We start from the raw sequence: 24,193 nt of genomic DNA, 5'->3' as shown, positions 1-24,193 counted from the left end.
TACCGTTCGCGGCTATACTTCCGGGTTAAGATGCACAAAAAATACTTGGTTCCTCGAATATACGTGTATTTCCGCTATCGATTCGTACTCCTCGAAACGCGATAACGAGAAACATTTCTTTCCTTTTCGTCTGGCAAAACGAATCAAAATTTCACTCCGCCGAAATAGTAAAAATGATCAACAGTTTGCCGAATGGATAAATCCATTACAGACACGAATACTGAATTAAGGTCGACGCCTAATATTTTGGCCACTCGAAGTCATTCGTTCAACTCCGAGATACGTTACAAAGTATCGTCACATTTAGCTGGATGGTAATAACGGGATTTATACCTGGACGACCTCGAACGACCAAAATATTTGGCGTTTGCTCTAATCTCGATGCGACGAATCTCGTCGAGAAACACGAACAGGGTGGGGGCGAAGGTTACCAGAATCTCATGATAACGGTAACCGTTTCGTAGCGAGTCTCGCTTGGTAAAATGTTCGTCGAATACAATCAATGATAACAGTGCAACTATCATCCCTTTATTGCAACGTGTTTTTTGTTTATTTCTTCTTTACAAACGAGTCATCCAGAAATGCATCGTACGGCGTGTTTCTCCATCGATTCCCGATGAGAAGCAAAGTACGATCTCGGCTCTCCGAAGTGAAAGATATCAGGAGAAAGGGCAAATTCCGTCGCGGAGGGTTCCCCGGTTTTAATACTGCCCGACGAGATCGATGTACTTCGGCGGTTCAACGTATGGCAACTGGGTGATGTAGAAAAGAATTCGTCAAGTTTCCCTCACGCGTCATGGTTCCTCCCTCCTCCTGTACATATTTTGTAACGATTCATCCGCAAAACAAAGTAGTTGGCGAAAAACAACGTCTCTTCATTCTGGATCGTCCTCGTTCGATCCGTATTCGAGGCCCTCTTGGCGTCACAAACTCACGAGCTTCGGCGGATTCGCATCCGGGGAGCTGAGGTCTACGGCTGCCAGATTGTTTCTCTGCTGCGTGGAACAGGATGGTATCAGGGGGGTCGAGACAGGCGTCAGACCGGTACCACCTTCCATCAGCGATTCGAAATTAAACGGTATGCCGCTGGTGGGGGTCGTGATCGGCATCCCCGCGATGTCCAGCGACGGTTTCATGAAGGACGGCGTCTCGACCGTTTTGAACGTCAGCGAGTCGGGCCTCTCTTTCGGTTCGGTAAAAATCGGCAAGGAATTTGGTCTGTTGTTGTTGTCGAAGCCAACCGGCAACGAGTTCGGTCTGTTCGGTCTCGCGGCGTGCACGGACTCGCGTTTCGAGTTGGCTACGAATTGCTGTTCCTCTATCGGAACCTCGGGCTTTATCACGGGCTTCACGTCCGGAGGAGACGCGGAACGAAGCCGACAAACGGCCCTGTGCGCCTTCAGGATGAACTCCAGCTCGTCTTTGGCCTGCTCCAGCTGATGGATCTCTTCCTGCAAGCTTTGTTTCTTTTGTTCCAAGTCCTCTGTTTCCTACAAAAAAAAAAAACAAACCAATGAATGTTCGTTCGGGCTGTTATCAAACGCGGATTGATTTCGTTGGAGATAAAGAAACGATAACACGTTAAAACAATAGGAAACACGACTTACTTCTAGCAAGGCATTTGTGTGATCCATTCTTCGCTTGCGGCATCTGGCTGCTGCCATCTTGTTTCTTTCGCGACGTATCTGTCGTCGTTCCTCCTCCTCGGGTGTCATCCCGATCGTCCTGGTGGGCCTTCTACCACCCATGTTGCGCCTCGTTGGCTGCTGCGGTTGCGTCTGATGGCTCTCCACGAGGGTGGTGTTGGCGGCCACGGGGCCGGCAGCGGTCGTGATAATCGTGTGATGCGCCGTCGTATTTTGCGTCTGTGCCGGCGTCGGCTGCGAGGGTTCCACCAACGGCGGCACGAACCCTGCCTCGCGACTGTGCGACGCTGACTCGCTGGTCAGCTCCAAGAATGTTTGTTCGATGCTTCGAAGCGTCGTCGGCGTCAACGTCGGCGTCGTTCTGGTCGGCACTCCGCTGTGTAATCCGTCCAGAGATACCAGCTGCAACATCAAACGAAAATTTCCTGTTAACGCGACGGAACGTTCTAAACTCTGTTCGATCGATGGGCATGGAAACGAACGCCTATGGGCGTTCAGCGCGCCGGACTTAAATTCCACTTAAGAACGAATCAGAAGATACTGTATCGACGATCTACGTATCAAAGGTGCAAAAAATAAATACCTCGAACATTATCGAGACTACGGATCCCCGAAGATTACGTGGAACCCGCATGGTAATAACGAAAAGAACGGTCGGAACTCTGTTTCTTTGACGACTGTCGCGCGCGACGACTATGCGAGTACTATAATATAAACGCGACTCTGCCAGGTGCACAAAGATAACGAAACGGCTAGGAAAATAAATGCTTTTTCGCTGGCAGCTGTGCAGCTCGAGCGCCTTGGAAAGGTACTGCGCGTTAGATTGCCGTTAACTGGTGTTACCCAGCCAGATAAAGGAAGTTTCGATCGTATCATCGACGTGGACACCGCGATTCCGACGAATGTTTTCGTTTCGAAGGAAAAAGAGACGTTGCGAAACGGACGATCGAGGGAAAAATGAAAGGAAAATAAAAAACGATGCGAAACCAACATCGTTGGAAAGGTACGCCACTCGCGTTATCGTTTCCTCGTCGCTTCGATATCGCGAGCGGCCTTAATCCGCAGAGATCTATAGATAGAAATAACCGTGATCCAATAGCCGATAAGCTATCGGGCGAACCAGATAGTCCATCCGGGGTTGCGTTTCAAGGTATGCGAAATCTTTGACATCATCATCGCTAAAATTACAACCAATTATCGCTACGTTCATAGCGGTTAACCTCTTCCTGATAATCTTCGATCATCGATGTCTGTATACACGTTTCGATCTCGCAATCAGTCGCGCTAAAAATTTGACCTCCGTAACTTCGAACCTACATCGACGACGTCTACCGCCGGCGACACGCGTGCGTTCCACGTCGCGAAGAACTTGGTGGAAACGATTGTCAGTCACCCGACGGATTTCATCGACGAATAAAAGTGTGTACCGTCCGGCTACGATGATATATTAATGACACGGCTCGAATCGCAGCTCACGTAGCGACAACCTCGCGTTCCCCATTATCGCGTCGGCCAATCGGCGGACGGGGACGCCGCGACGTATTACAACCGGCACACGTTTCCCAGAAAGCACAAAAGGACGCAGGAAGGAGAAGCGCGTCCTTCGCTCTTGTAAGAGACAACGCCACGCACACCGGCGAGCCGCTATCATTTCTAAAATTACGATCAACGTTAGGATCGTTAACAAAGGACAATTCGTCACGAGCGGACGTCAAACAAGACTAAACGATTACCAGACTTCGAACTTGGAATGTCTGCGTTACCTCCTTCCTGAGTCTAACGCGATCGATTCGAGAGGAATGCATCGACCATGTTGATTTTTCATTATACCAGTAACGTACATTTATATAAATTAAAGCTGTTAGTCGCGAGACGAGTTCTAATCGAGGTAACTCGAGGTTACCGTTCTCCAACTTTGGACGAAAATTTATCGTCCGTCTATTTTTAACACGGAATCGGCGGTTCATAATCGCGGAGCACCGCGTCTGGCCGAGTGTCATCGCTAAAATTACTTAGTACACCACCGAACCAGCCACTCCATCGCGAGAGTAATCGTCCACCCACAAAGTTCGCGGCCCACCCATTCGATCCTATCGCGCGCAACAAATTCAAGAACGTACGGAGCGATAAACTTAGGCGTTACCAAATCGTTTCCGCGCGTCACCGGTTTCTGGAATTATGCTCTTAGGACACGAGGCGGTTCCTCCGGTTGCGAGATACCTGGAACGTTTTCGAAACGTGAAAACGAGGTCCGCTGTAAAATTAATTTCGTATCGAAATTTTCGTCGCCGTATTCGACGCGTATTGAAAATTGTTTCACGGAGGTATCGCATCCGATTGTCTCGATCTTCGCGCGAGGTGAACGCAATTTGTCGCGCGAGTACAAATCAGGTAATAACTAGTTGGAAGGCATTTTTGTCCGGTGCGGGTTTCTCGATTTGGCACGATTCAAAATTTATGGCCACGAAAATCCCGGGAAGGGCAATTCGGTTATTACAGCGTTTATCGAAGGCTCGATAAATTAGAATCGCTACGAAGGCGCAGTGTTTACCGCGCTTGAGAGTTATCGGCTCTTATTTACTTTCTATAGACGCGGGACTCTATCGGAACCGAAAATGCGTGAGGTGACAAAGGTGTGGTCATCGAGACACCGCTTACCCTTTAAGAAAAGGAAAAAAAAAAATAAACCGTTACATCGCGAGTGTTTGCTGTAAAAGATTATCGGTGCTCGCGATCTTCTTCGCGACTCGCTTTAATCTCGAAAATTTCGAAACGCGATCGCGGGAGTTTAGGCCTTTGAAAAACACCGCGACAAATGCCACGACCAATGGGCAAAGCACGATTCTAATTCAAAAGGGTCAATGCTTCGAGTCGCATTGTTCGTTCGAGTCGAAGAAAAGTAAGCGTCAGCTTTTTTTTTTAGCAGTCACGAGACCGCGATTATTGCACGACAGATTCGTTGACCGATGGGCCGTTCACCACGGCGCATGACCGGTACACGTTGAACGACACGAGGCAGTGGCGAACCGTACTCTGTATCATTTTGTCAGACGTGTCTGTGCAGGTTCCGACAAGTCGATGCCTATCCCAAGAACGTATCACGATCCGACGGCGGACTTGCGCGTTGCTCGCTATCTGAATTTCGCATAACACCTTGGAGTATCGAACGACAGTTGCGTCTCTTCGACAACGACCTATTCCCGTACATATCCTTCGCCTCGGTGCTCGCATCCCTAGCACGAGGCGCCATTAATCTACTCGCGACGCGAAGTATGCAGAATATACGCGTCGAACGAAGTCTTTTTCCACGCAGCTAAAGCTGTATCGATAAATCAAGAATTTTTAATTCGCCAGTAGACGGTTTTTTTTTTCAATTTGAGCATCGCTATGCGCGTATCGGATACATCACCGCGCGAGGCTGCATTCCACACGGTCCGCATTCTAACGGAAATCAAAATTTCAGGACGTCTCTTTTCTGTAGACGGTTCGTCAACGGTTTTCTTTTATCGAGAGCGTTCGTGGGAAAGCGAAGTTCGAGACACGCTGAACTAGGATCGTAACGAACTAGATCGTAAATTCCTCTAGCGAGCAACGCGTAATCGAGCGTGGTGGTCGGTTTTCGATTATCGTAGTTCTCGGAGGTCGCCTCTCGAAATCGAGTAGCGGCAAGGTCGTCGCTAGATCGAGGCGAACCATGGGAGAAAATTCGGATAAGGACCCTCTTACTCGGTCGCGTGCATCAACCCCTACGCGACACCCTGGCGGCGAAAACGTACAGAAATATTTCGCGCAGATGCGCGACGCCGCTTTTTTTCCCTCCCGACGGGCGTTTGGCATGCAAGCGCGTCTTCCGTTTCGCGATGCACACGCGTTCTCTCTCTCTCTTCCCCCCGCTGTGCGCGACACCGAACGAACACACACTCGCACACTCCAGTCGATGCACACACGCTCGCTGCTTCTATAAATAAATGCGTTTGCTGTTTTAATCTGCCCTGGGCCCGCGTTACGAGCGAACAAAGGGCGATATCGGCAACCAGAAAATCGTTGCGAAACGCAACCAGACACTCGAGACCGCACGTTTACGCGACACGAGGCGATCGGAACGCAAACTTCAATCGCTAGCGATTCGTCCCTTTTGGATTCGATAGCGACTGGAAAAGTAAAGACTCGGGGGGAAAAAACCCCGTTAGAGAGATATACTGAAACGAACCTGTGGGGGAACCACCACCAAGCCTCCCTCGACCGCACGTGCGCGTAACATTATACCGTGAAAAATAGATTCTCGCTAAAGAAAGAGAGAGAGAGAGAGAGAGAGAGAGAGAGAGAGAGAGAGCGCAAGTGGCTCGCCTCGAAAGCGAAGATAATAAAATAATTGTAATCGGACGCTGAATCGTACGTAGAACGATTCGGGTATCCTGCATACGTCTTCGAACACCGTGGAATATTTTGCTCTTGTGTTGGAGAGACTCGTTAAGTGTGCGCGTTATTGTTGAGTGCTCGCTCCTTCAAACCGTCGAGGTTACTTTTTCTGTACAGTTCTTTCAAGGTGCCCGTGGAGAATTGTCTAGGTGAAAGTTTGACTTTTTAACGTACTTCTGCGCAACAACGCTCGAAATACCGAAGCCAGCGATTAATGATTTTGAGGTCAGGCGATCGATGGTTTCCGATATGTTTATCGTTGGAATTTATCTTTTAAATACGATAGGTTCAGCGATTTTTACGGGACGCGTTTGTGAAAATATTCATCGTTTAACGCGCTCAACCTCGTTCCTTTCGGATCTGTTTGTTCCACCGAAGCGGGTGGAACTTCCAACGTTTGTTGCACAACGTTGCTCAATTCTTGCTCGTCCGCGACGCAATAATGTTCCCGCATATGTTAACAGGGGCTCAATAACGTGCGTTCGCGAGCCGAATAGAGACTTTCTCCTCCAAGTTCACCGACGGCGCACGAGTGCGCGAGTCTTGCATGTTCTTTTTTTACTTTCTTATCTACGAGAGAAGAGTATCGGAACGAAGAGAGGCAATTGTCGCTTGTAATTTTTGTAAGAAGACGCTTTTTGATCTATTCGATTCCCTTCGATTCGATTTAATTCGTTCGCTTGACGAATGGTTGAGTGAATGAAACTCTATTTCGAAGGCCTGCCAAGTGGCGTGTTTATTTTAGACGGTCGCTTTCGATGCCCCTTCGAGGTTCCTTTTATACCGTTTTCTTCCAACAGAAGGCTACTTTGCACGAGACAGAATGTAATCGAATGCGTTTCTCGAGCCGGTGATCCCTCAACAATCACCAGACACGTCATCCTCGAGTAAATCGAATTTAGAAACGTATTCGATGGTATTTTAAGTGGTCCGCTATATTTAAACCTCGACTGTTTTCGCACGCCACGTGACTTTCCGGCAGAGATGGGCAGCTTTATTCGAGTAACAGAGCGAGGAATAAAGCAAACGTAACTACAGCGAAGAAGACACTAAAATTTTAGTTGTCTCGAGATCCCATACTACTCCCTGTACAGGCCATGCGACCGAATGTACTCGACCACTTATTGCCCGAGTTTATTTGTCGGTACAAAGTAGAAAATACGGTCCGGGTGGTGTACCCGTCACTTTCAAAATAAATCTCGCGGCCCTTTTTCACTTGTGCTCGACGACAGGACTGTCCGTTTCGAAAAAACGATTTTCATCATTGGAAGCCTTTAAAATCTTCGAACGCTTGCGGAACGTAGACGAAACAAAATTAACCGTGAATTCTTCGAATAGCATAGGCAACGGATCTATACTCTCGGAAATAGTCTTGGAAATCTCGGAACATGTAGGATTACCTGCTGATAAAGCAGTTCCTGCGCGAGGATATTAGCAATGTCGACTGGATCCATGGCGGTGGCTGCCATAGCTCGAGGTATCGGTTATTCGTTCTGTGTTCGTTTCGTCGTCGAAAGAAAGTAAACAAAAGGAAAAAGGGAAAGGAAACAAGGGGAGTAAGTTTGGGAACAATGCGTGGGGGGAGAGCACGGGGTTGAAGGAAAAGAACGAGCGAACTCGTTTTTGCGGGGGGTTACGAAGGGACACTTGGGGGATTAAGGAAAAGGTTAATTTCAGTCGATCGTTCGTTCGTGAGAGATCGTTTGGGACGTCGGTGTGCGCTTCCCCTTCCCTATCTATCTCCTCTTTCTCTCCAAACTCTCTCGATTCTCCTCCCTCGCACACGCTCTTCTTCTCCTCACTTTTCGAAGAGTTCGTCACCACTGCGTCCTCCACCGACGCCTCTCTTACACTGAGCCTCCCGACGCCGCTCTGCTCTTCGTGGCCATACGCGACGAGGAAACCTAATCTAAAAATAACCTTCGAATTTCGAGTATGTGTGCTTGACAGAGAGAGAAAGAGAGAGAGAGAGACAGACGCCGCGAAAGAGAGAGCCAATGAAAAAGGTGGGAGAGATTTCCGCGCTCTCATTTTAATTGTTTAAGATCCGCGGATCGATCGCCGACCCTCTTCGCAATTTCATACGTTTCAATGAAATTAAAATTAATTCATCGTCTCCCCGATACCCCGACAGAATTATTTTACCTAAAGCTAAAAAGGCTAGGAATACTCGAGACGAGATTGGATATTTAACGCAACAGTCTCCCCGGAAGTTTATGGCCGAGCAAATAAGAAAGGGGTGTCTTTACGACTTTCTCCATTGTTCTCGCTCGGCAAGAGCAACATTCTTTCGGAATCGCGTAATGGTTCGAAGTTCCTGACGCTTACTGGCCGATTTATCTGCGACGGTCACCCCCCCAAGATTTATACTAATGCGTCGAGATCTTCACTAAGCGCGAAGATACACAGTATCCAACACTCTCTCTCTCTCTCTCTTTGCGACAAAGTACGAAATTATAAAAGTTGTTCAGAGGAGAACACGGATTCCCGAGTTTGCTCCAATTCTTGACTGGTGTGCTCCGAAGAGCGAGAAGAGTCTATCGAGTTTATTCGCGAGCAATGGTTTTTCCCCGACATCTCTGAAATTCCCAATTGCGCGTCCGTCTGGAGGATCTTAATTAGCTCGGGTTCTAAGTTTAAACACCTGTGGAGCATCGTTTGTCGTCGACGCCGGCTTCCCCGTTCGTCGCCGCCTTGGAAACGGTCCAAGAACTCCTACCTTCGCAGAAGTCGACCGAACTACATCGTCGTTTAGCTCTCGAAAACCCGAAAGTTTTCGCTAAAAATTCAACGAGTTATCCGCAGCTCGATAAGATTTATTTACAGGGGACGCGTTGTTGTTTCTTAAAAATATATCGTTATCGTTGTTGTTACATACAACCTCGCCGTCACGAAATCGAAGCAAACGCGTCGCTCGAGGGCGTCGCTTCGTTGTTTATCGCGTTGGACATTTCCAGGATATGTGGCTTCCTTCTGTTGCGTCGCATCGTACAGCGAATGCGTACGTTACGCTCTTTTTTTTCTGATTTTAAGTTCGTCGTTGTTATTGCAATTTTGCCGTGATATTTTTCCTTACTGATTTGCATGCACTTACGATTACAGGCCATCGGCGCGGTCACGTGCGCGAGACGATCAATTATTTAAGAGTAGTATTTTGACGCAACTTTCGTACGATACGGGGAAAAACAGCGAATAATTGAAATGCCTAATGGAAAACCTGTTCCTTTACGTCACTCGGTAACGAACGAATCGACTCAGGCACGGTCTCGTTGATACACGAGATGGACATTCAAAGCCAGCTTATCTCTGACTCGATATGAAAACATGTGGCAGCTAGATTACAATAAACAATCTGTCTTGTTTTGCCAGCTGACTCTACTTCTGGAATTTTTAAACATCAAACATCGTGCGCGAGAGGCGTATCCGACCCACGCTTGTTACGTTACCCGTAAACAATGATCGCTCGCAGAGGACACTTTTATTTTACCGTTTAGAGAATGCACGGGGAAAAGATAAACAAGAGGATGCGTTCGTTGGAAAAACAATGCGTGACGAGTCCTATTTCATTCGGACGAACGCTAACCGCGTTGGTACCGGTGCACCCGGCGGGAATAAATATTTCCTCGAAATTCGTCGAGGTCTTCCCCCGTTCGCGGCCAACCTATTATCCGTATTAATCTATCTGTGCCAACCCTCTCCGGATATCTCGGATGCCTCCCTTCCTTCCCGAGCATCAATTTCGAATTCCAGGAACTGTCGACATATTTCCTGGCCCCGATAAGGCCGTCGAGGGCGTCCGATTAACAGGAAACCATCGGATTCAACAAACGGTTAGACGACTCGTTGGAATAACGGATCCGCGTCGTTCGACGTGTCATTTTCATAGCCACCTAAATTCGGCCCGATTACACGTCGAATTACGTTACGCATCGGCGGATAGATCATTAGGGAATTCATTTGCATCGTCTATTACCGGCCGACGATATCGATACGTTACCCGAGTCGGATAATTTCAGTTTACGTAACGAAATAAAGATCGACCGCAAAACCGGTACAAGGTAAGCCGTCGATGATCGTGCCCGATCTCAGGAATCCATTCTAAATTCAACTTCGCTGTTTTCTCTCGCTCCGACACGCGCGATTAGACGTTTGTGTGACGTTCCCTGGATCGGATTAACGCATAGGCTTTATTTCAATGTTACAAGTTTCGCGGTACCTCGTAGGTCGGAGGTATACGAAACTTTAATTCGGCATTGGCCGTTTCCACCGGCTAATTATGCGACAAGGATTCGACGCAAGGACGGTCTCGCGCGTGCCGTATCGGCAGGGAATTCGAAAACAAAGCCAAGATACCGGGGCACACCTCGGGACGAGCTACACAATTTTTCCACGAAAACCTTTTCCGTGAAGGGCATTGAAATGTCAGGCCAAGATCAACGGAGCACTCAACTCGGCCCAGTGGGCGACTCAAGGACGCGTTTCTCGAGCAAACAAATTGCGAACGATGTTTCTTCGACCGATTAACCGTGCAGTTATTATTCTCCGCGGTAATTACAGCTTTCGGTGGGGAAACGATTCTCCCGCGAGACAATTACGACCTACGACGCAATCGGACGCTCGGTAATTATTTTTCTAATCTCATTATTACGCTCGTCGATGCCGTCCTGATCGGTACAACTCGTTACGAGTTTATAGTCGTCGCAATCGAGGCGATATAAATGAGAACTAACGAAGTAAAATGTACGATAAATTGAATGCAATAATATCTCAACGTAGCAGTCTAGAGCGTCTAGTGCTCGCTAGTGCACTCTAATGCTCGCAATACGACCGAGAACACGTTCCAATTCCTAATCTCGTTTTAATCCAGCGTCGACGGATCGACCCACCGCACAGTTTCGCCTAATGACGCTTTATTGCCGTGTTTTCCCGCGCGCGCGGACATGTTTTCTCTTTCTGCGTGCGCCCGTTGCGCGATGGTTGCTATTGCGCGCTGTAAATAATAACGCAATTACTACGTCGTCGTCGTCGTCGTCGTCGCTGAGCGAACCGAGGGCACTATCGCGGTACGAAATGGGAAAAAAAAGAAATAAGCGCGTGCGACGGCCAGCCGACGCGCGACGACGAGACGAGTCCCAGCCTTGGATAACAAAGGAGAAACATTTCTACATATATTTCGTTCGCGCTCTTCGGAAGGACAAAAGACGGCGTGTGCTTCTGTTGCCACTTTTAGAGTTCAATGTCTCCGAATGAAACTAACAGAGTTCAGAGATAAATACTGAACGCGACAGATACTTCAACGCTACTTTATCCGTAAAAATGAAAAATTTGTAATATATTCGAGCAGAAGAACACACAGTCGTGTAACGCAAAAATTGAAACTCTACCGAGAACAGGCGGAGCATATCGAGAGAGACGATTAATTCCGCAAAGAGGTTAGGAAACTCTGCTCGGTTACTCGCGGCGAATGATAATCTTCTTTGTCCGATCCTCTTAGACGCGGAAAACCTAATAGCTGAATAATTTCGCAATCATTTATTCTGCTCGCTTCGCTGTTTTTCATCCGCGGAGACCCGATAGGAAGACAATAGCGATACTATGCGCAGTTTGCCAGGAACTTTGAAAAGAGAAGCAAAGTTATCTTGCCGGTAACGCGTGTCTGTTAATACGAATCTACACTTTATGCGATTTTCTAGCGTAAATGAAGTCTCGTTAAAGTTTCCGATCGCAGATTGCATCAGCTTTTTTTCCACCCGGCAATGGCGGACTACGGCGCCGCCAGATCCAAGCGGCACGCAACGTTCGACTTCGATAACGCAATGCAACGCAATTACAAAAATTGCACCCATCGGAAGATTGGCTGAAAAGCGAACGGCACGGTTCGTCGATCGAAACGAGGACAAGTGGATTTATTCAAATTTAATCTCCAGCGAATGGTAGACGCCTAGGAAAAAAATCTGCGCGTTAATTCGAACGAAAAATATGCCGAAGGTTGGGAGCGAGCTCGAATGTCGCGATCTGGCGCAAACACGTCGATGCACCAGCCGTGGACAAAGAACAAAGAATGTAAACACGATAACAACGATTCAGCGATCGACCGCGCACGACTTTCCCTGTTTGCTACCATTTTCGTTCTACCAAGCGAACAGGACATGCGGAGCTGCGCGAATTACGTAACGTGGAAGTTCATTTTCTCTGCGATACGTGCTCGGTTCCTATCGAAAAGATAGCAAAATATAGAACGACCCAATTTCGAGTATATCGCGCCGCGTGTTGGAAGCGTCAACTGCCAAAAAGTATTCGCTTCCGAACTAATTCTCTCCTATTTAAAAGATAGGTAACGTCGTCCAATTCAGTGGCCGAAACATTCCGAGCGTTAACTCGGTACGTTATCAAGGAAAAACATGAACGGTATTTCCTGGAATATTATCGACTCGTACGTCAAGGTTCGAAGCCTTGGCTAACCGATTCCCGCGGTCGATCCGTGGAAGCTCACACGCTCAGCGTATACGCGAGTTTAGACGTGGGACGAAGCACGTGTACGAAACCAACTGTGACGAAGTCTAAAGTGCAGCCAACGAAAGGAAACACAAAATGCATGGGCATCGACTATCGCGGTCGTGGAACAAGATAAGGATGCTATTAGGAAAGGAAATCTAGCCCGTCGTCTTTGTTTGAAGTTCATAGTACGGAAGTCCGTCCATCTGCAGCTTCGTTTTTCTCCCACGGACGTGTTTATTCGCGAGCTGTTTATCGACGAATACAGAAACGTTCCCGCGCATGCTACTTCTCCACGACGAGATAAACAACCTCCGAAACACCTCCGACCGCGCAACAACGCTTTTATCCCGTCCGCTTAAACGCACCAAAAATGGAAATGATTTTAAAGCCTGGACTCACCTCGAACAGTTGCCCCACGACCTCGTGCCTGTTCACGAAAACTATCGACCGTGCCGTACGGTCGACCTAACCTAAAGCGGCTTCCGTTCGTGGAAGGTATTCGAAACCGTCTCGTGAAACTGTCGCTTGACGTCAAGTTCTCGCGGGATGGAGGGGAAAGAAATGTGCGTTCACCGAAACCAAACGGAGCGGAGGAAAAAATGAAAGGAAGAGGTCTCGCCGAACGACCGCGCTCGACGGCAGTCGTAGTGACACTGACAGTGCTTCTGTCAACGCGCTATCACCAGCACCACATGGTCGCTCGTTTGCTGTCGGCCTCGGCCTCGCCGCTTCGGCTATCTTCGGCCGTGCTCGATTCCTTTCTCGAGAGGACTCGATCTCGATGCGAGCAGAAGAATCCTCGTGGGTGAAGAGAGCGAAACAGAAAACGATCGGGGACCAGAAAAGGTTGCATTAGTTCAGGCTAAGAGATGACTTCATTCCGGCCATCGAAACGCGTTCGAGCCGCTTTCAACAAGACCGAGGATCGAACATTTCTCTCGACCACGGAACGCATTGTGCTCGAGCCATTTTTTTGAATACGTCAGCGGAAACGAAACCACGAGTGGAATACACGGCATTTCCGAGGGTCGCGTGTCTAGCTATATCTCCAAGTTGCGAATACAACGCTTGTTCCGACATCGTGAAATCAAATTACGCGTTCCATAACTTTACTTCTTATGGAACATACTCGTACGTTAAAAATATTTCTAGGTATTGTTTATCTTATCTTTACCGTTAGTCTTCTCCGATGTAAACAATTGCGTATCAAACAATGCGAAGAATAATATACCTATTCTTCTAATATACCTATACCTATGTCTCTAGATTAACAATTACGACCGATACAAATACCGTTGTTCAGAGAGAATTTATTTTCGCTCGTCGTTATACGATGCCGAAGTGTCGAGCGCTGCAACGCGATGAATATCTACGAACAAAACAAAAGGAACGCTATCACGCTACACGACATTCAATGGAACGGCAATCTCGAAAACAATTTTTAACGTTCCCACCACTGTCAACGCGCCATTGTTACGAAAGACGTTCGAACAAGTACCAATTTTGGGTACGTGAAATATTATTATTATAAAAAACGAACCACTTTGCACGCGAACTCTAGCATCCGATCGCTAGGCGCCGACCGATCGTGACTCACGATGGGTTTCGATACAAGAAGCGACAGAATCATCGTACTAGGAAATTTGAAATTGAGCGCGTATCGTTACATCACACGAATTCCTACCTCTTCTCTGTTGGAAACGACAAGCTCGAGGATTCCAGGAACGTATACATACATCGCCTTAATTTCATTGCTCGTCGAACCGTTACTCCGATGTTTTTCTAGGGCCTCGAAAATCTTACGCGGAATACGCGGCACGATAATTTCCATGAAATATAAGAGAAACGAGAAAACTCCGAATCGATAGATCAAGTTACCGATTAGCAATTAAATCAGATTCTTCGAAGAACCGATAAAATACATAAACCATAAATGGTAAAAGGTCAACGTATGCCGAAGTTGCCTGGCGATGTTTGTCTTCTTTCAGATCCTCATTTAAACCGTCCCTACGCGGCAGCCTCTTCAGACTGCATCTAGAGCTCTTAATTGAAGTCTGGCCTTTCCCGAGCCTCGATTAACGATTACCATTGAGAACAGTGCCCCGTTGTTGGTCGCACGCCGTCTTTTCTCTGGACCGCAAAGGTTCCACGGGGTTTGACGAACAAATACAACCGACTAATTGTCTTTAGACATTCCGGTGATCGCGCAACCCGAAAATCCCGCGAGAGACTGACGTTTACGCTCAGCGATCGCGCCATATCTCCTTTGAGACCGTCTCGAACCGTAACGCGGTAAAAAGTGAAATAATTCCAAGAAAACTGCGCTCGTGTTCGATGACAGGGTGGGAAACGTGTAACACGTTCCTTATGGTTGACCCACGCAGCTACCATACGTCAAGCTCGTAGTAACGCGGACCAAAGCACTTGGACCGGTCTGTCAGTAACCGATAAAGACGAAGATAAGAACAGAGTGGCTCTGGCTCCCGTTTTTAGCACCGAAGAACACAAAGCCAAACAGGAGCTGACTCGGCGCGGTTCACGATCAGAGGTGAACGACATCGAACGAGACGGGATTTCCTCCTGCGTAATTTTGGAAATTCCGTTCGCGTGATGGCCCTGTCCTCGTTCGCTGGCGAACCATATACATACACCGTCGAGGCTTCGAGGTAAGAACGTTCGTTGTAGGTCAGTTTTAGCAACGATTATCGATCAAATATATACAATTATTGTTCCTCTAGCGAAGATCGAGTGTACCTTGGTGAATATTAGGGATACCACGACAAGAGAAACAAGTTCGCAAGCAAAACCCGCGATTGCTAATCCTGCCTTTACACACACGGCGATCGCACGGCAATCGATCTTTCGCGACGCAGACTATATACATATGTCTTACGAAACCGACACCTAGCCTCGCGGATATTTATTATTTAATCGTCTACTTTTTACCGTGGATGATCGATTAACTCGGATTCATTGAGGCACGTATACGTAATTACTACTTTAAACATAAAGCATTGCAATCATAATGATCGCGATAGCGAAATCGTCTCAAATCTTCGAATTCGTCATCGGGTCATGTTAGCAAAGAACGAATCACCGACCGCGATATTTGAATAAAGATCTATCTATTCGAATAAGCACTCGGATAAAGATCGACTCGTATCAAAATTCAAACGAACTACACCGATATTGCCATTGCATTTTTTCGATTTTCCCAAAGGCGTCGAAAAAGCAGTTTCTCGACACTGTTATCAGGATTTCCACCGTTATCGTCGAATCGCTGCTAGCACAGACACGATTCGCGATCACGCGAGATATCGTTCGATAACTATAACGAGCAAGGCTGCCCGAACGTTTCACTTTTTAAAATACTTTCCAGATATAGCGATGACAACGCAATTTATGGACAGGAAGGCGGATTTCCTTCGAATCGCGCGATGATAAGTCGAGGAAAGTCTTCCTTCTGTTTGCGCAGTTCGGTCGACGCCTCGCGAACACCATCGTCGACGAATAAAGTCGCACGTGCACGGTGAGGACGTTGAAAACGTTAAGGACGAAGGATGGAACGAGGTGGAAAAAAAGAACACAGGCATAAAAGAAAACGCTCTCGAGGGCAGAAACGGTCCGTGAATTCCTGACCAGTGACGCAATCGCGCAGGCATTTCCGACTGGTTGCACTTCGGCGGCCACTCGGATGAGAATACCTACATAATCGCGCACATAATGCGACTACGAGGACTCGACACGCACCGCTCCAGACTCTATCGCGCTTCTTTATCCCTTTTGACCCGCGACCGCCTTCTGCGCAACATTTTCCGTCTCGGCTTCCGCTCTTTTTCAATAAGAAAGTACCATCGACCGTGTCATTTGGATCACGGGTTACTTTTGAATGCATCGAGTTATAACGAACTATTTAGTACTGTAATGCGCGTTCCTGGCACTCGGGGTGCCTTTTGTGGTTCGTTGGGAGACCCGCGAGGACAATAGTTTCACGAAATTGGATACGTTCGTCCCATGTATCAGCAGTGGCCCTAAAAGAGCAAACAGGGTTCCATGACCGCTTAAACGAGCAGTCGCTTTCATAGAGAGCGAGCATCACCCTGAATAGACGGAGTACTTTATCATACCATCAGGGCGGGAAGAAGGACGAGATCTTTTTTGAATAACAACCACTGCATCAGAGGCGACGTGTCCCGAACCTGATTCCTCGAAGAATGCTGTTACGAATAAAGCGGAAAACGCGCGTCTCTGATACAGATCACCCCATGGAAATCAATTTTGAACAGTCAGAAGGATTCCGAGTAGACGATCCAGGCGATTGTGGGTTTCGAGAAACATTTTATCCGACGTGACGTCTACTCTTCGCGTGACAAGGGTACGTTAGAAGAATGCGTGCCGCGGTGTGTTATCAGTGCGACGTTTATTCTCTAATAATAATAATAAAACGATGGTAGTCCAAAGCGTTAATCGCAACAACGTTGTTTCTAAACACGAGTGACTATTATGTGCTGCCCGATACACGAGGCCGGACTTGTATCGGAATTGGCCAACTTCTGAATCACCTTACGAATGTTTAATATTTTTCAGAACCAACGTAAAGCGATAAGGAAATATTGATTTCAGCTGCGAGTACTGGTTCTTTCCAACGACGATTGTAGATCGACGATTACGAGCGTTACCGTTGCGCATTCGTTAAAATATCGTTCGATGGAATGACGCACGCGTGAACGGTTTGTCGCGATGTTTCGATTCAAGGAGTACCTACCTAATACCGGCGAAATCGGTTTGGTCGATACCGCCGACGGGGAATTTGCTTCGCGTTGGTTACACGAGCTGCGTGTGCATTATCGACCTTTCGTATCGTTGGGTTGATTAAACTCGCTCGCGACGACAATTTAGACGATACAATGTCGCGTATCGTCGGTTCTCGCCTCCGCCGGGATCTTCGTTTCGCGAACGGCGATGGGAACTTTAGGAGAAACATATAGCTGCGTTTAACTAGTTCGTCGCTTCGTGTAGAAAATCGACACGAGCGCCGGATAAAATGGAGGGCGAGGCCGGCAAACGGAGACGTTCAACTTTCAAGTTTCGCAATCGACGACCGAGGGGAAAACCCCAAAGACCGATCGTACAGGAAAAGTAGAATCCTACCGACGAGAGCGTGAAACCGAAGAGGTCCACCAGCGATTCCGAGGCATTCTCGAGGGGAAAGTGTTAACGTATTGACGTCACTCGTACGCAAGATATCTTTCCGTGGAATCGACCTCCTTTCGAGGTCGGCTACACCGGATTACCAGCTCGTTATCCATGCACGGGTAAAAAGGCAAGAAAAATTCACAATTTTACGACCACAGAAGCCGCAGAGTCTCAAACTTCGCGTTTCGCAGTCATTGGCAACGTCGGCGTACCAAGTTTCAATGATTCGTTGCCACGAAGTTGGAGATCTCCGTTGTGGAAACGTTTCTGCACGGTGTGTATCGGACAACGTGATTTCGCAAGAGTCCGACATAGTTTTTTATGCGCGATTTCTTTATTCGTAAGTCGGGAAAAATATGACCGCTCTATAATCCCGAGTCGCGAACCTTTTCTTGCCTCGATTAGGATCTCCGGACCTCGAGATTTCTTTTTCCGTTCGCCTCTTTTAAATTCGCTTCGTTGAAAATGTAATCGGATTGCGAAGAAAAATTTAAAAAAGAAATTACGAAGCAGATCGGATCGACCTCCGAAGCGGTACGCCGACTTTAAAATATAAACTGCTTGAGAGCGGTGTGTATCGTAAACGATATGGTGGACATAAAGGAACTAAGCGTGCGCAACCGATCGTTTAGATGTGAACTTACGGTCGTTCGAGATATCTCTGTTACCGAGGTAAATGCAAATTTCGCGAACGAGACTGATATCGTTGGATCGAATTATGGTAAGATGAATAAGCATTTGTCGAAGAGGACAACGGCAAGACTGAAAGAATTTTTAAAAAAAATGTTAATTACGTCATGGTTAGTTACGTCAAACGTAATTGTTTTTAACTGCTCGACGATGTTACGAATAACCAGTCATCTTTGACCTTCGGTTGCACGTAACGTTCGACAAATAGAGGCAAATCGCACGCGTCGCTGAAAAAGATAATTATAAATTATTCCGACAGCTGTGAATCGCAAACCCGATTGGTTTACGTCTACTTATCTATTTTACGTTACACTTCGCACTTCTAATTTCTACGTTCTCTATCGATTTGCATTCTTCCCGGTCGTTTTCGTTAACATCTTAGCGGTAGCGGTTACCGAGAACCCATTCTGCTCGATCTTAATTCACCGAATCTGGATTTTCCAAACGTGTTTCGTCCGCGTTACGAGCAGCGGAGACTCCCACCAGCTGGAGACACCTCGGATCTCGTTTTCTCGGTAGCCGAGAAATAAACGCGGTTCTCGGTAGCGCGGATAAAAAAAATGTAAAAGTCACGGATCTAATTGCGACAGTTGACGTACGTAATCGTGCAACGTAAACCGGCGTCCGTTTTTCCTGGTACCCGGTGTGTCTCACGAGAGCACAATCGACATGTTTACGAGACATCGCGACTAATAACGGCGTGCAATCTCGCGTGTCGCGACGGCAAACCTGCGCACGCGACACGTGCGTGGATTTTCATTCATAAATCGCTGGTAAAACTACGCGCTCGCTGACTCATCTGTCGCGCGCGCTTCGTTTCAAACTGAGCTAAGCCCGGTTAAAGGAGCGGCGGGACAGAAGAAGAAGAAGAAGAAAAAAAAAAAGATAACTCCCGTTGCGCGTTTTATGCAAATCGGATTGGGTGTTGGCCTTCCAGTGACCGCATCGTCGATGGAAATTTTTTTTGCGTCCACCGGAAACAGCCAATTACGACGCAACTTTGAAAACAGGTTCATCTTTATCCTTTACCCCGTAACGGTGTCTAAACTTTCTAGAAGGCATCTATCCCCTCGCCATAAAAAAAGAACCGCGTTTGTTATTCAAGGTCGTCCGAACGTCGAGATAGATTCGATAGAACAGGATTTTTGGTCATTTTTAGACGGCAAGAACTCGAAGATCGGAAATTATTGACAACGAGCGAAAGGCGTGCTATGCGAAGCAGAAGACGAAGAATGGGTCGTCTTTCTCGCGAGGCTAAGAGGCAGGATGACACCTCTTGCCTTATGACCCGTCCATATTGCTCCCGCTAAACTTAACCCTGCCTTCGTTTAACTAAACCCTCTAATTGGTGGGTTAACGAGCGTTAACTCCGGGCTTCCTGTCAGATTTAACTGTTTTCCTTCGGTATCGTGCTCACAAAGAATTCTTAAATTTCACGAGGGGGAGCCGTGCGTCTCTTTTCCAAGTTCAACGACACGCCTCGCTCAAAACGATCAACGACAATTCAGTTCAAACGAATGAAAATTTTCAATAAACATTTTACAAGTCCGTAGGTTCATGCTCGCCTTCGTAAAAACGAATTTATTGTTATGTATAAAAATCTCTGTACTTAACAGAGGGTTAACTGTACATCATTCGTAGTATCGAAACCTTTAATGACTACCGAAATGACTTATAGAGCCGTTTCACGGAAAGTCGAGGCGAGGTTCGCAAGAATTTAGCTTCTTAATAGCAACATTAGTCGTCCGACAGATGAGAGTTACCTTCGAGACCACATAAACCCGCTTATGTAATAGCCCGTAATAAACGGGGACTTTTAACAAGACCTTCGCGTATTCCTAGAAAAGAAAATACGATTACGGTAAAAGTACGATAAGAAACGGGCATTATTCGAGCGTCTGAAACTAATTAAAAAAGAGAAAAATGCGACACGAAAGTTTAACAGGTAAAAATGTTAAACGTTTAACGCGACATCTACGTTTCTTAGAAATGTCGAGAAAAGATGCCGTTCGATTACGCATTATCACCGTGTAATACTCTTCGCTTTCGTAGATACATCGTTAACAGCGCTTCCGATACTGTTTCGATCAAATAATCACGAATCAGCTGCTACTATTGTCGAGATAAAACTCTGGCTTTAGTTCGAGTATCGATTGTCCTTCGACCATGACATCTAGACGTTTGTACAAAAAATCGACGTTTCGTTTACATCGATTGAACAAAGGATTCTCGTGTTCTATAGCCATAACGGAACGCGATTTAAACATTCCGAATACTCGTATGCGATGGATAACGAGAGAAATAGAATAGACGATGAATAAATATAATTCTCTTACTATTGCGTTCTCCTCTTTGCTCAGTTGCCACGGGTCGGCCTGGTTGAAGTTCGGTGGATACATGGAAAACATCGTGTAACTGTGATCTTCGACGATATTGTCGCAAAAGCCTGCGCTAGGTACACGTTGCGTCATCTGTGAGCGGTTTTCGCTTTCAAAACTTCACTGGAAAAATTCTTCTTCGCGCGAGAGGTCTATCGAGAGTTTACCAAAGCACGGTTCAACCGCGAGTCAACAACACTCGCCACGGACACCTGCTCGCACCTAGTCTAGTTCACCGATAGCACAGTTCGGTTAGAGGAGGCACAGGAATCGTCCAAACGCAAAAGTAACGCGTGCAAGTCGTCTGTCTGACACTGACACCTACGAATCTACGAGCAATGCGACAGCGGCGCAACGTGATCGGCTATAACCGCGCGTGCTTACGTATCCCAACTGAGCCCGCCAATGTGTCTGGGAAACTATATAGAAAGACGGCAGCTCGACCCCCCACCAATCAGAGTCCAGCAAGCACCGCGTGACGTCATCGCCATCTTGATTGCTGATTCGCGCGATAGCGCTCGTCCAATCAACGAGCCCCATACAAGCTGCACCGAGGCTGCTTGCTCGCGACGAACGCTTCCACGGAATCGGGGAACGCACCGCGAAGAACTAGATCCCCCTTTCCAGGTAAACGACGTGCGGGTCGTTAACTTGCATAATTTTGCGAACTATATAGTCCGTAATCAGCGAAACCATCGTTCCGTAATCGGAACTCTTCCATCTAACGAACGATATCGTCGATTGATTTTGATCCATGCTTGGCAGACTATAGCGCGACGCTCGGCGGAGATCGATTGAACAACTGTTAACCCTTTAACTGTTCATCTCAACTATAAACATTACCCTCAGGGCCTGTAGCGATGTTTGTAGCTACAGTACGGGCTTAGCAACCCCGAGGTACCCAAGCTAGAGGGTACCCAATAGATGAAAAGTAAGAGATACTGCAAACAGTATTAAAGCAATGCAGGAGTCACGTAACACGATGATAAGAAGAATGGAAATAAGCTAGTAATAAGTAAGCAGTTGTGCAATAACTTATAAACGAATGAATGAACTATAAACATTTAGTACCGAAGCTGACGTTAAGTCAGAGTAGTTTTTAGCAAGATATTAGGTTCTCCGAAAAGTTTCTTTCGTTTTATTAATAAGTAATACATACGCAATATTTTCTGTCTAATGTTACATTATTGAATTATGTACGATTCATTTTGCTCCATTACTGTTACAACATCAACATCTAAAAAAATTAGATTGTCTATTTATATAAACACTACCGCACAAAATAATTGAGCGCAACTCGCGAAAGAAACTTTCGGGCCAACCCAATATGTACGCTTCGCGTACAATTAAAAACAAAGGATATATTTTAGATTCGAGTCCTTGGCGATTTGCCCTACTTGAAATGTACCCGTTAAAGACAATGCGGCTCGGAAAATATGTCAAGGAGTCACTCAGGGGTATTTGACATGTAACGCGTGCAAGCTCGAGGCGGTGTCTTTAAAAATCGCCGTTTCTTCGAGTAGTTTTATTTCGTATTCCCTGTGCGTGGTTTATTGCGTGTCCGTGCACGGATGCGGAGAACGGGCGCCGAAAATAAAAACAAATTATTACGCCGTTGAGAGGCTATCGTTGCAAAAGATCATCCGTCGCGAGAGGAACCGCGGATTCTCTTACTATTTCGGTACAGGGAAATCCCTCGTGCATGCACAGCTCTTTGTTCTTGTTTCGATACGTACACGCGTGCACGTGCAACGAACTCCGCCAGTCTGGTGCAACGTACGTGTGAACGCACTTTGCACAAGAATAAAGAAGCTGGCACGATCGTTATTGTCCAGCACGTATCTACATCGAATACAAGTTGGAATTGTAAGCGATTACGAAGAGACAGTTGCGATGGAGTTCGCGAAAATAATTATCGGTACCGTTTACAATTAAAACATTTGTTAGCGTTGCCAGTCGAACAAGCACGCAATGCAGGCTGGAAAGAGAATGGGTAATTTACGACTCTGTTTGTCGAGAAACTAGTATCTTGCGAGAAGTAAACAACAACGGATTCGAGGTACCTTCGAGGTACATACCCTGGGTGAGAGAATGCAATCAGTCCCTTCCTTGGGCGTCTATTGAGAAAATTACAAACTTGGTTAGATTTATGACCTTGTTTTTGTGGAAAGTCTTGAAGATAGCAAAGGAGAGGCAGAGTGTCAATAGAGCGTGAATCACGCACAGTTGTCTGCAATAAACCACTTGAACTCTCTTCGACCATCCCGTGCCGATATCGAAAATAATAGTTTTTGTGAAGCAATTTTGGTCATCCCTGGCATAGAACAAATGTGAAACGCGAGTCAAAGACGTCAGAGTTAATTGCGTGGATAGTGGCTGAGAAACGTAACGCGACAAACCGTAAACCACTTGCGAACGCAGGCATCGAAAACGTTTAATTAACGTAAACGTTCTCGACGTACAAGTCTGTTCAAGAATTTTTAAGTGTTTAGCGTAGAAGGTTTTTGTTTAAAATAACGGCGAGGATAGGCGAGTAAAGGATAGATGGTTGCGTCTTTGTTCGTTGCGTCCACAAAGGGACGTTATTTTTTAACGAGTACATGACAAAGTTAGCGGGGTCAATCGAATGTTTGTGGGTAAACCAAAAGCCAAGGATTGCGGCACGCGTCGCACGCGCTGCATAATAATCGCCACCGAAAATTGTACAAGAGAAAGGCGGAAGCCTTGATCGGCCTTTTTATGGGGGAAAACCACGTAAACCACGGAGGACGGGGTGTGCACTTTGAATATTCAAAACTGGACAATGGGGAATAAGTAATCGGATGAGCCACCGTGAATCAGTCGGTTCTCTTTTATGCGTCGAAGGATCCGCGTAATTTTACTCTTGCCGGGGATAAAACACGAACAAGCGGCACGATACCGAGAAAGAAGCGGACACAATAGGCGAGGAACGACGGGCAAGAAGATTATACCTTCGTGACTCTGCTGCCGATCGGAGGCTTACAATTCCTCTGATATATTTACGACAACTGGAAAACACTTCGGCGTCTTTCAGTTTGTGTGTATACAGGGTGTCCCAAAAATGTTGGAGGTCCTTGCAAAGGATGGTTCAGGGGGTGATTTGAAACAACTTTTTCCTTAGCGAAATTGTTGTCCGAGGCTTCGTTGAGGAGATATCAACGGAAAACACTGACCAATCAGAGCGCGCGTATACCGTTGGAGCGGCCGCGATAGCGATGGCTACGCGCTAGGTAGCCGCTCTCGTACGCGAACAAGTGACTCGACGTGCATCGAAGGATATTGACGCGGCCGCTCAGCGCGTAGCCTTCGCTACCGCGGCCGCTCCAACGGTATCCGCGCGCTCTG

General features: G+C 46.9%; 1 protein-coding gene across 4 annotated transcripts in view; it reads right to left on the bottom strand.

Moving 5' to 3' along the window:
- Positions 1-506: 506 nt before the first annotated feature.
- Positions 507-24,193, bottom strand: part of LOC128879326 (transcription factor kayak) — a 27,353-nt gene continuing 3,666 nt past the window's right edge. Inside the window, exons 1-4 of one of the 4 annotated variants that reach the window (XM_054128377.1) lie at positions 7,466-7,939; positions 5,857-5,931; positions 1,608-2,048; positions 507-1,490 (exon numbers count right to left, since the gene is read on the bottom strand). In XM_054128377.1, the coding sequence (XP_053984352.1) occupies positions 924-1,490; positions 1,608-2,048; positions 5,857-5,931; positions 7,466-7,534 (1,152 nt within the window). In that variant the 5' untranslated portion in view covers positions 7,535-7,939 and the 3' untranslated portion in view covers positions 507-923. Of the gene's footprint in view, positions 1,491-1,607; positions 2,049-5,856; positions 5,932-7,465; positions 7,940-20,785; positions 21,219-24,193 lie in introns of those variants that run through there. The other 3 variants (XM_054128378.1, XM_054128381.1, XM_054128380.1) reach the window with 3 other exon arrangements.

The sequence above is a fragment of the Hylaeus volcanicus genome, chromosome 7 (genome assembly GCF_026283585.1).
Source record: "Hylaeus volcanicus isolate JK05 chromosome 7, UHH_iyHylVolc1.0_haploid, whole genome shotgun sequence".
Taxonomy (NCBI): domain Eukaryota; kingdom Metazoa; phylum Arthropoda; class Insecta; order Hymenoptera; family Colletidae; genus Hylaeus; species Hylaeus volcanicus.
This window is presented reverse-complemented; position numbering and strand designations above follow the sequence as displayed.